General features: G+C 30.6%; 1 protein-coding gene across 3 annotated transcripts in view; it reads left to right on the top strand.

Moving 5' to 3' along the window:
• The window catches only part of Calx (sodium/calcium exchanger 3), a 349,508-nt gene that overhangs the window by 315,025 nt on the left and 21,208 nt on the right, over nt 1–13,275 (top strand). For all 3 annotated transcript variants that reach the window (XM_088227414.1, XM_088227405.1, XM_088227424.1), the window contains one exon: nt 2,586–2,685. In XM_088227414.1, coding sequence (XP_088083540.1) covers nt 2,586–2,685 — 100 coding nt within the window. The remainder of the gene's footprint in view (nt 1–2,585; nt 2,686–13,275) is intronic.

Below are 13,275 nucleotides of genomic sequence, written 5' to 3'. Positions count from 1 at the left end.
ATATCCTTTATTTTCTGGGTAAATGCGTGTGTTTGTGTATTTATTGATACAATTATGTATCATATATAAAACTCTGAAATAATGTTGACTAACCACGTACTATGTTCACATGTCTTTGTCTTTGGGGATCTTGATAAATGACAAACTTGGTTTGGTACAATCAAACAAAATTGACACATGCTTGTTTCGTCTGAGAAAGGCAATGTTTTCCCTATGCAATACTAAAATATAATATCTTATTTACAAAATAAACTATTATTATATCATGTTAATAAATGTAAATTGCGACGTTGTATATTTGACAAACATTCCAATAATTATTACAGTTCATACTGTAACAATTTTTTGAGTATGTCCGAATGTTTGCAGACTGATTGGATTTCCTCCCTAGGGATTTAGATCTAAATTTGTTGCGACAGAGGGAAAATTTTTTTGAGAAGCGAATATGCAAGTCTAGGTATTTGTAGGGCTTATGACCTGTCGTTGGCTGGTTTAAATGACACACTGTGTAACATTCACGATTCTGCCTATGTTTAAACATACTCATTTCCTCTACTCATATCTGTTGACTTTTACACAAAAGTCAACGATATAGGTTTCAGCTCTTTTACTTTACAACAGTCACATTGAATCAGTCTAACATCGCTTGTTTCAAAAGGTAGCGTGGATACTTGGACTAGAGAGAGATAATTATTCATGCTGATATAGAGTCAAAGTTAAATATTTCTAGTCTACAAAAACGTAGAACTATTGACTTCATATATGTGTTCGGCATACTAAATCGTATAATCGATGTTCCATCATTACTGGTACAAGTAAAATTCTATATTCCAACTCGTAGGTTGATAAACAATGAAGTACTGTTCATCCATCAGCATTGAAGAAACCATGGCCTTAATTCTCCAATGACCCGTCTTCCTCGTATTGTTAACTCAAGACAAGATCTAGACTTTTTTGGTTTAAGTTTACAGCTTACTTTTTGGTTTAACAATTTAAACTAGCAACAAATAAAGAGTCCAGATCTTGTCTTGATGTCATTTATTTTTGTCAATGCTTCTTTTCTTTTTAAAAAATGCAATGTCCGTTAATAAATAAATAATAGTCAACGATAAAGGTTTCGGCTCTTTAACTTCACAAAAGTCAACAGATGGATGAGTTGAGGAAATGTAGATGTTTAAACGTAGGCAGAATGGTGAATGTTACACATGGTGTAAAGTGGCTAGACTTTCAATCCTTCTCAAAAATATTTTCCCTCTGTCGCAACAAATTTAGTTTATACCGTAAAATAACTGTTTCTAACTATCAGAAGTAATTGATTTATTAACGTCTAAGAAACATTCTCACAAAATAGATTGAGACAAAAAAGTTGAATATTACATAATAGCCGCGTTCTCGTCAAAATGGGCGAAGATTATAAAACTGTTTACGTATTTTTATTATTACCAACTTAATAGATTTTATACATGAGCTTTCAGTTTTATTAAGAATTTTTTCAGCTGGTAAAAATGTAAATTTTATGGCTTCTTTACCTACGTCCTAATTTTTGGTATAAGTCTCATTTTTCTTTTCTCTCCAAAGTTATAGCTTATTAAAACCGTAATCTTTTTTCAACATGTTAACTTTTTCGTGAAAAAATGAGGTAAAGATAGTTGACGGTATATAAATTTCAAAACAACAAAAAAGCAAATATACTTCAAAATATTCAAAACCTGTTTTTACATCGAATATTGTTCATTACAATATATGCGTTTGTCCAAATGTTCGTTGACAAAAGACTGGATTTCACCCCCTCGGGAGTCATTAAGATTAACAAATTACAACAGGGATGGGTAATACCTTAAATAATCTTATTCTCTCCCCATCCCTGTTGTAATTTGTTAAGAATATTGTTCATTTTACAGAAAGGACAAAACAGAGCAATTAAATAATTAGAAAAAAGTTTTTTTCAATTTTTGAGCGACATGTGAAGAAAGGAAAAAAAAATAACATGGAAGGACATACTATTGAGGAGTTATCCTTTATCCATTTTATATACAACCTATTACATTTAAGTGGATAGTATCTGCACATTTCAGAGAATAATTTATTGCAATGTTTTAAGTTATGTGGGTAACTCAACTCTAAAAAGACTGGGGTAAATTATCCCTTTGCGCGCGGTGATGTAACATCGTGTTACCACTAGTAAGCCCTGATACAGCAAAAATCAAAAATACGCTGCTCTATTTAACTCTGAGTTCAAATCCGGTGTGAAAATGTCTATTTTAAGATTACAAAAAGTACGACTTCATCATTAAATAAATAAGAGAGATCTATAATGTCTTGTATTTTATGGTAACTAGTGTGACGTCACAGCCACACAAGAATGAATATTATTTTAAGATACAACATAATCCTACCTTATCTTTTAAAGTCTTGGAAACTAATATAACACTTTTCATTTTGGAAATCACAACTGGAATTCTCCCTAATACAAATAAAAGCAAACTCTCTTCGACAATGATTTGCTTCTTTTATTGCGATTTAATGTGTTTTTAAGTTAATTAATTGGTTATTGTTATTATTATTAATTGATGTTTTTTTTTCAGAATACTGTGGATAAATTGGTCCAAAGGGCGAATGCTTCTATTCTTATCGGCACGTCATCATGGAAAGAGCAGTTTGTAGAAGCCTTAACAGTCAGTGCAGGTAATTATTGCAACCTTTACAATTTTCAATTTTAGATAATTTGATACATATTCCAAAAACAATCAGAAAAATTAATACAATAATAAACACAAATAATACTTGTGCACATGACTAGGTTAAAATTTGACATTTTGAAATGTAAAAAAAGAAAACGGGAGATGTATAGAAAAACATTTTTATTAAAACTGCATTTCGCGGGGTTGGCGGGAGAGCTTAAGCAAAAACAAAATTTGATAATTTTAAAAGGAGCTTTCAGATACTGTAGAATCACCAAATATATGTATGTTGAAATACAAAATAAACATGTTTGGAAATTCTACGGTGTAAGGTAACTCCTTAAAAACATATCAAGCTTTGTTTTCGCTCTCCTGTAAACCTCGAAAAACGCAGATTTAATAGTATACGTAGGGACCGTCGATATTTTGATTATGTAAAATGTACACATTGAAATCCCCGTCCCAACCACTTACCCATTAGAGGTCTTGTTGCCTCTTTTCGGATCCGCACTTTGCAAAAACAATATTTTTTAATGATTTGATGATGGTTGATTACTAATTATTGTTTTTAATTAATATTCTCTGTTTACAAAAGACCCGCGTTTTAGAATTTACGTTTACTGCCTTTTATGCCTCTATCGCCACCGCTGCACCTCAGTATATATAGTCAATTTGTCAATTACCCTCAATCTAATTTCCCGATTCTGACGGCGATAGGGTATGTTAGTCCATTAGCTTGTTAGTATACCGGGTGAAACAAGTCCAACCAGGACAACTAGAGCCATCACCACCCTTCCACCGGCCAACCTGTTACAGTTTGTACAGAGAAACCTTTTCACATTTTGTTGCCTGTTTCAAACATCTATCGACGAAAAAATACTTCAAGCCTATTTAGCCCAAAAGAAAATCAAAGTGCGTATATTGACTCTTTTTCCAGGATCACTATATTTATGACAAAATCTAGCATCAACTTATCGAAACAGTATTTTGCGAGGTTTGATTGAGCAAAAACAAAGATTGATCATTTTTAAAGAAGCTATCAGATACTGTAGAATTGCCAAATTGCGTATATTGAAATAATATTGAAACATCTTTAGCAATTCTAAAACCTGTTAAACTTTGCTCACACATTTTCGTATTTATTTATTTATTTATTTATTTATTTATTTATTTACGGACAAAGTCCATTATAAACATTACAATTAAAAGAAATTTTTACAAAGGAATAAAAAAATATAAGGAACAGAAATAAGCAGCAAAGACAGATGATAGATTTTTTAGATTAAGTAAAAAGCATAGGCTAACTATACAGATTCTTTAGCTGATTTGTAAAGAAAGACATCCTTACACCATAATAATCAAGATCTTGATGATCGTTCACCCGCCTGATCATTCTGGGCAAAGGCGACTGTGCACCATAATTGGTCCTGTAGTGACCGAGGAAAAGCATTTCATTATTTCTTAGTCTACGGGTGGGAACGTTAAAAAGAATCTTTTGCAAAATTTCAGGGGCATCAATGAGACAGTTCATAATTTTATACATGCAGATTATATCTGCAATGCATCTGCGTTTTTCAAGACTTGATATGCTTAAAAACCTCTCCATATCAGAATATGAATAGTCTCTTTGAAATGAAATATTTGGGGATAATACTTGATTCAAAATTGACATTAAATGCAAATTTTGAACACGTTAATAAAAAAATATCAAAAAAAATATTTTTCCTTAGTAGATTGAGAAATAAATTAAATAAAGATACTGCAGAAATAATTTACAAAACAATCATTCTTCCACATATAGATTATTGCCCAACAATATTATTTTTAGCAAACGAAGGAAATTTAAATAAACTAGAAATTTTACAAAATAAAGCGATGAGAATAGTTCTTAAGATAAATAAATATAGCAATGTAAAAAAAAATGAGAGATGAACTAAAATGGTTATCTGTAAGAAGGAGACTTAAATTTAATATGTTGATATTTATACATAAATTTTTTCACGATAAATGACCAAAATATTTTAAGGATAAAGTTGTCTTAAACAAAAATTGTCATGAATATGCTACTAGACAAAAGGATAAAATAAGACTACCATTATTGAAAAGAGCTGAGTCGCAAAATTGTTTGATGTATAAGGGTTTAAAAATGTATGATGAGATGCCTGAATCTATGAAGAATGAAAAGTGTCTGAAAGAATTTAAAAATAAATGTATAAGTTACTGTAAGGAAATGTAAATATATATAGATGATGTAAATGTACATAATAGTTTATATTAGTTTTAATATAAGCTAACTTAAGAAATAAATAAAAAAATATTTTAAAAAAAATAATTGATACATTCCGCCATATCAGTCTCGTTATAACCTTAAATATATTTATTACCAATTTGGAAGTCAAATCGTAATTTTTCTGGTCGTTATGCGTAGTAGACTATTCGATAATGTATTAAATTTACATGAAATAAGGTAGTTTGTATTCTTTGAGTATCTACCCCCTTATTTCCGAATAACCATTACTAATAAGAAATCTATTCTCCAAGTTCATAAACTATTTTTAACGATTCCCCAGAAGCGCGATTTAACTGAGCTTACATAAAGTTCATAAGTTTTCAACCATGTTTAGAGTATGTCCAAATGCTTGCAGACTGGCTGAATTTTCTCCCTAGGGAGTTGTTCAGCAGCACAATCACAAATGACTATCGACGTGCTAATTAGCGGCGTGATAACAATTTTTCACCGTAGTTGTTTATCGTATGCGCGGTCACAATGAAACATCCGTGGAAGTTATCGATCGGGATTATTATATTTTTTTAATATTGTCATACTTCAACTTGATGCTTGGCAACACCTAATATTAAATGTCAAAATTCAAAATATTTACGTTTTGCAACGCATAATCAATCACATACTTGAATTTTACCCTTGTAAATATGGAGAATATTCCTAAACTGTAAGTAAAATAATTTAGGTTTATTTTTTGTCCACAATTTATCATGCTATTTATTTGTTTTGAATCAAATTGAGAAAGCTATTAAAGGAAACAATTGTTAAAGGCGTTTGGCGTTTTGCGACGCGACCGCGATAACTTCAGCGTGTTCATAATTGTTCGTTGTGATCGCTCAAATACTTAGCACGTTTTTTAGCACGTCGATAGTCATTTGTGATTGAGCCCCAGGCGTTGCCTAGTCATTATAAAACGAAATAATACAGACTAAAATGGATACAAAGTCGTTGGAACAATAGGCTTCTTTCCCCCCTCCGGCAACTACACGTGGACCGGACCATCTTCTAGGAATTTAGCAAAAACATGTGTTTGCACTTGTGCGATACTGTGACAGTGACTAGTGACTACCGAACATCTACGAAAGCTACCCTTCGGATATTTTTATCTGTTATGCTATCCATAGTGTTGAAGTGCTTTATCTGTTAAGTTTTTTAGTGTTTACTTTTTAGCACGAACACTTTACAAATTTACTAATATGCTCAATATTTGTTTTTGTAAATTTATTGATAATTTTAAGTTGCCAGAATTTCACTCGTCCGTGCACTTTGTAGCTGCAAGACGATTAGTAATCTAGCTTCAATCGGTAAATTTTATCAACTATCAAATATCCAAATTTAGTAAACGAGGTCTGGAATTCCAACCGTCCATGCGCTCAGTAGCTGCAAGACTTGTTGTTATCTAACTCCTATTTTTAAAAATTTGTTTTTTATTTCATTTTTTAAAATATCACTAAAACTCTAAACTCCATTGTCAAATAAAAAAATAGAAATGTAAATAGGGGCTAGATTTCTTATTGTCCATGCGCTCTGTAGCTGCAAGACGTGTAATCTAGCTCTTATGTATCATAACTGGAGACGAGAAACAAGAATCCTAACCGTCAATGCGCTCTGTAGCTGCAAGACGTGCTGGGATATTTATTTATTGTACAGCGCCCTTGAGGTGATTTTCACAAAAACGGCGCTATATAAATTATCCAAATATATATATATAGGTGCATTGGTTCAGCCGGATAAATCTCTCTCACGTGATAAAGGTTTCAGCTCTTTTACATCACAAAAGTCAATAGATGGGAGAGTTGAGGAAATGTGGGTGTTCAAACATAGGCAGAATTATGAATGTTACACAGTGTGTGAAGTGGCCTCTTAAATCTGCCAATGACAGGTCGTAAGCCTTTAAATGCCTAGACTCCCATATTCCCTTCTCAATTTTTTTTCCCTCTCTGTTGCAACAAGTTTCATTAATTTTACTTACACGAATGTCAACATATTTTATTTGCATTAATTATTAATTATTAATTTGTCGGCCTCGCGGCGTAATGGTCAGCGCATTCACTTATTAAGAGGTCTCGGGTTCGATTTCCGACATGGTTGATATGAAATATTTATTTAAAAGGGTGTATTATCACTAGAATATTTCATAGTCCCTATACTCTGCGATCGGTGTATTGATGAATAATATTTTATAGAAGTCTAGGAATTTACAGAGCTTATGACCTGTTATTGGCTGGTTTATGTAACCACTTTACACACTCTGTAACATTCACCATTCTGCCCATGTTTAAACTTTAATACCATAAGCTATGTAAATGCTTTGACTTCTATATAACCTTCGATGAAATGTTCATCATCTCTGTTGTAATATGTTAATATAAGTAATAAGCCCAAGAAAATACTTTTTTGAAACTTTGCCGGTGACGTGATTTTTTCCGCCTCAAAAAATAATGTAACGCGATTTTTAGGTATCTAATAAAACAGTAAAATAATAAATATGTTAACGGCTTGAAGTGTTTATATCCTGGAGAAGATTTCGCTATTATTTTGAGGCCCGTAGTCTTGAACCAACCCTCTGGAGAATCGAGTTTATTTCTTGATTAAAAGGTAATTGTTGTGGGATATCTTGGCACACAACCCATTTACAGCCTCACGGAAAACCGCCTCCGTAAATTAAACATTTTTAAACTCTTTGGTTATGAAATTCTTTTAGCATTACCAATCAACTTGACTTCTAAAAAAATACTCACTTAGGTTTAGATTACATTTGAGACCGTAATGAGTTTTTGATTCGAAATTACATCAAAAGAAAGCGAGATCGGGCGGCTGAAAAGTTTTTCTCGGACTAGGATTTTATTAGCTGGTATCAGCAAGAGGCCAGTTACCCAGTTTATTATTTTGCTCAATGTATAATTTTTTGTATACGTAAATACTTTTTATTTTATTTTGGTTTATTTTATTCAATTTTATTATTTTTATTTTTATTTATTAAGGAAAAACAACAGTTGTTATATAAGAATGTGAAAATATAAAAAATAGTGCAAACATCCAGTTAAAGTTTTTCACAAATATAATGAGAGAACATATTACAAAGTAAAGAGAAAAAAAAAAATCTTATAAGACTTGAGAAAGAAAAAAAAAGAGCTTTTAAGAAGGTTAAGGGATGAGGAAATAGAGTGAAGTAGTGGAGAAGAGGGATTTTCATAATATAGTTGACCAATTGCTATGTTGCTACAATTGCATTTTCCTCTTCGTTGTCCTCGTGGTGTAATGGTCAGTGCGTTTCTTTACCATGCAAGAGATCTCGGTTCGATTTCCGACATGGTTGATATGAAATTATTGTCCCTGAACTGGCACCTGGAGCTTAAGACTGGTCATCTTACCTTCATGTAATAAAAATTATCAAGAAACGCTGCGATTGGTGTACCAATGCAGGGCACTATGCACCATTAGGCGTGGAAAGGGAATGATGATGATGAGAATTGTATTCGCCAATGCACTGCGCTTTGCAATTTAGTATGTTCTTTTATATTTATTTATTTTTACTTTCTTTTATTTAGGAAACATACAGTACAGTTCAAAGTTTTATATTTTACACAGTTAGACTTAACTCTAATGGACCAGTGAAGTTTCCATATTATAAAGTTATTTTATGTAAGGTTATTAATTAAAGTACAAAAAAGAGAAGGAAAATAAACATAAATAGAAGTTGTTTAAAAATTAAAATTAAAGTAAAAAATTAAGAAAATTTGTAAAAGTAAATAAAGAATGAAAGAAGAACGCTCAGATGTAAAAATAAAATAAAATAATAATAACATTTTTTTTAAAAGGAAAAACATAGATATACACATACATATTTTAAGGGATTCAAAGAAACGGCGAGAAGAATCTTCAAATAAGAAAATAAATTTAAGTCAATTTAAAAACTTCTTCAAAATTAATGACACATAGTAAGAGCACAGATATATATTATGTTTGGTATTCTATCTTTAATATGTGTGTACTGAAAATTCATATCCATTACATATATTTTTATTGGTATTTGTAGTATGTGATATTTCCCTATTAACTATTATGACTGTCTCGAATACTTCCTCATTTTTAGATAGGACTTGGCTGGTTTAGTATTCATTCACGAAATAATTTCTAATCAAATACTAGATTTTTATTTTATTTATTTATTTGGATACCCAACAGCTATAATTATCTGATATATATATAACAAAACAAATAACAAATAAGCCAATTACAGGTTTCACAAGTAGCATCACAGTAAGTTAAAAAAGATTTTCGAACATAAAATGAATAGTAATTTAATGTAAATCCAAAAGAAAAGAAAAAATACTACGAATTATTTCGAAAGCAAACGCCGTACGTCATTAAGATTATTTGAAAATAAATCTATGTTTAATGGTTTATTTATTACATTCAAATTATTAAAAGTTCGCCATAAATATGAATTTTGAATATAATTAGATGAAACAAGTGGTATGTGAAGAAGAAGGTTATTTCTTAGAACTTTGGAAGGAACATTGATAGAAGTTTGCATAGTAGTAGATGCCCATGATATATTTTCTTAGATTCATTTAATATACCTGATGTAATTTGCGTCTTTACTGTGGGAAATTTTAGAACCAAATTTTACAAAAAATATTAAAAATGAATTTATATTATTCATTTTTAATTTTTCGGTCTATTTAAACATACGCATTAGTTTTCTGTGAGCGATATGCTGTCTAAAAATTACAATGTAAGTAATTAGAAATAAAATACGTTTTCCTTTTCTTTTGCTACTGTCAATTAATCTGATATGTTTTGATTCTCAATACAAATACTTTCTAACTAAAGCCAGTAACGCCTTGAGATTGAGTTTCTACAGTGTAAACTTATACTATTTCAAAGGATTTTTTACTGTGAGTCGTGATCATGTAAAAAATATAAAGGGGAATTGATCTTTTAATCTCTTTATTTCTTTAGAGACAGTGCTGTAACGTCGTGTTACATTGAGAAAAATGTAACATGTTTTTAAATACGGGTATAAAAACATGTTTTCATATTTACTGTTTAATAATGTATTTTCTATAATAACTTGAATTATCTGATCGTAGAGTTATAGCTGATTTATTATTCTTATTTAAAATAATGAAATCGATAATTGACAGCCCTGCTCTGCTTGAACTAATTCAAATTCGAATACCTGGTAGGTGCACTAGAAGTAAGGAATTATTTTTTTGCAACAATTCACGGACCAACTTTGAAATGCACTCTCCTATACCCAGGATACATAGGTATGGAAATGAATTGGAACAAATAATCAATATTTTCAATACGAATTCTCACTCGTTATTTATTAGAAAAATAATAAATAAATAATATAATATTAATTTAATTTTGTTTCCTGGAATACGTGATTTTAATTTCTTTATTTAACATGTTAAACTTAATTTAAATTTTACATTGGTGGATTTATTGCCAAATGGCAACTTCTTCCAACCAACTGATGATGATGATTCCACTAAATAAAGGTATTATTTAGTTAATTTAATTTAAGTTTTTTTTATTTTATTGTTAAAAAAAAAAATATTTTTTGAAATACTAATGTTGTATTATTTTTTTAATTATTATTATCTAGTTATTCTTAACTTTACTGTGTTATATTTAAATTTAGAACATAATATTTTCTCATGGTTATTGTTATATTTTATTTAGAGATGTTATGTTTCTTTTTTACCTTTTTGTTTTTTGTATTATATCTTCACTAATTTTTTTAGTTTTGATTATTCTATTATTTCATACCATGTACTACATGTTTATTGTAAACTGCTGTGATTATTTGTGTAAATTATTATTTTTTGTAAAAGGTTCTTTGAACCATTGATAAATAAGTAAATAATCTATAAAAAATAATCAGACTTACCCGACGGCCTCTGTAGTGCAGATAAACCATTGGTTGAAGGCTGAATCCTCACCTTGGACTTAAAAAAAAGAGTTTGTCTTTTCGATGAATTAGTTACGTTATTTTAAATATGTGTATGTGCATATTTATGAATTCATCATCACAACCTCATAACCAAGCCGTATTTTTGTACATTTCTACTTAGAATTTTCTGTCAACCACTTGTTTTAAACTTAAAACACTAGAATTATATTTGAGCAGGGCATAGGACGGCCTGCTGTCTTGATTCCTACTCTTTTGCAAAATCATTGCGATTTTATTTAATATATTCAACTGTAAATGCGGAATTGATATTTTTACTAACACTGAGATAGCGTAACGCGACAACTGATCCTAAATGCGTACTAAGTTCAAATAAGCCCTTAATCTATTAAAAGACGGAAAATATAATAATAATGAGAGTTGAACGCAGTTTTGCAGAAAACTGCCAGTCTACAATTTTGAAAAAAATAGATGTTGGTGTTTTCGGGTGCAGTAAGGTCAATTCTATGTTCTGCTAAAAACAGGCAGACCGCTTTTATACACAAAATGTAGAATAATTCAGAAAATAGTGTCGACCAAAAAAGCGGCATTTTTCAATTTGCAAAAAACACCCACAGTACTAGAAAAATCTGATGGTACATTAAAAATCATTAAATCTAGTCAAATAAATAATTAGATTCTTGTTCGTAATACAAAAAAAAAAGTGTGTTCATTGTTTGTCATTTGTCAAAGTCAAACATTCCAACTATTGTGTAGAATTGATTATTCACTCGTTTCATAAAGGTGCACTATATCAATTTCACTTTTCTATGGCAAGCTGCTTTCTGTATAGTTACGTTAAATTGAACATCACTCCAAGATGTGAAGAATTCACATCTTCCTTACTCTTCTAAGATTAGAAGCGTTATGTTATATGAGTAGACTTCAGTAGCCTGATGGCAGAAGGGACCATCTGTAATTTTTAAAAAATGTTCAGGAGAGCTGAATTTAGACTTTGATTCAATCTACAAACTAAAATATTTTAGTGTATTGTCCAGTTTGCAATCAAATTCATTGTTTTTTTTAATATTGGAGACGTTTTTTTTTCTTCTTTGTATTTGTATGCACTGAAATATTTACTAAACCCGTTAAAAACTAAAAAAAACGATAAAATTACTAATGGTCCTTTCTGCCGTCTGACTAACAAATTATTTATACTCGTTTATATATATATATGTATATTTCCTCTGTACGTGTAATGTCACTGAACTCCTAAACGGCTTAACCGATTTACCTGGGGTTTTCAGAGAAATATAGATATTTGCGCTGTGCGTGTTCGTAGATATTAAAATCTTCAATCTAGTATGTAAAAAAAGAAGTAAGGAGCATAAATGTTTTATTCATCGATCTACCAGGGTTGCACTCAAGAAGAATGCATTTACAAAAAATGGAACGATGTTGTTTTTTTCTGTATGAAAAAAATTTGTTTTTGAATGTTTACAAACAGCATTTGTTTTTTGTCGATCTCAATCACATTTTTTTCCTTAAATTCCTTATAATTTCTTACATTTATTTCTTTTTACTTGAATTTTTTGTAATACCAAGATAAAATTAAATTCAGTACAGGCAATCCAATTTTCGGGCAGGACAACGTCTGTCAAGTCCGCTAATATATATATATATATATATATTGCATTAATTTTAATTATTTATTAGTTTATTCGTACATTTTTACAAAAATGGCACAAAAAAACACTCTGGCAAGTTCTGCTTGTACTAGGAGTAGGCTCAGGTATATGAAGGGTCAGCAAGCCAGAAATATTAGTATGCCTAATGTTGCAATCGGTTCCTATATGGGCAAATGCCTGTTTTAAGAAACCGATTTGTTGCGGCAAATATGGTTTTCTAATATGTTTCCTATAAATAAAAATAATATTGAAGAAATAGAAAAACAGTTATAGCCGAAAAGAGACACATACACTACACATATATTATAATATAAAGTATTATGTTATTTAATATGATAAACAGATGTATATCATATTATATAGCAAAACGAGATGAGTGACGTTTTGTGATTTGCGTAGAAATATGTCAACAATCTAATAAACATTCGGAACAATTCGTTTTCCTTCGGTTCAAGTCGTCAAGTGGTGCATTGCTCCAGTTAGTGCGGTCTCGGTCGGTGCGGTAGGAATTTCGTGGGCTTCGTGCCCACGCAGTACTCGATATTATCGTAAGTGATAAAAATAAGGTGGTAAACAATCGAGCGCAGATTGGTTTATTTCTGAAATTATTGGGAGTGCGTTGCGCTCATTGCCAAAAGAAAGCAGCGGAAAGACTATTTTTTTTTAATTCAACATGCAACTTGTGCGCGGTATAACAGGTAGCAAAAATACTAT

Source organism: Micrasema longulum, unplaced genomic scaffold (assembly GCF_059751315.1).
Source record: "Micrasema longulum isolate JH-2025_06_02 unplaced genomic scaffold, ASM5975131v1 h1tg000043l, whole genome shotgun sequence".
NCBI lineage: Eukaryota > Metazoa > Arthropoda > Insecta > Trichoptera > Brachycentridae > Micrasema > Micrasema longulum.
This window is presented reverse-complemented; position numbering and strand designations above follow the sequence as displayed.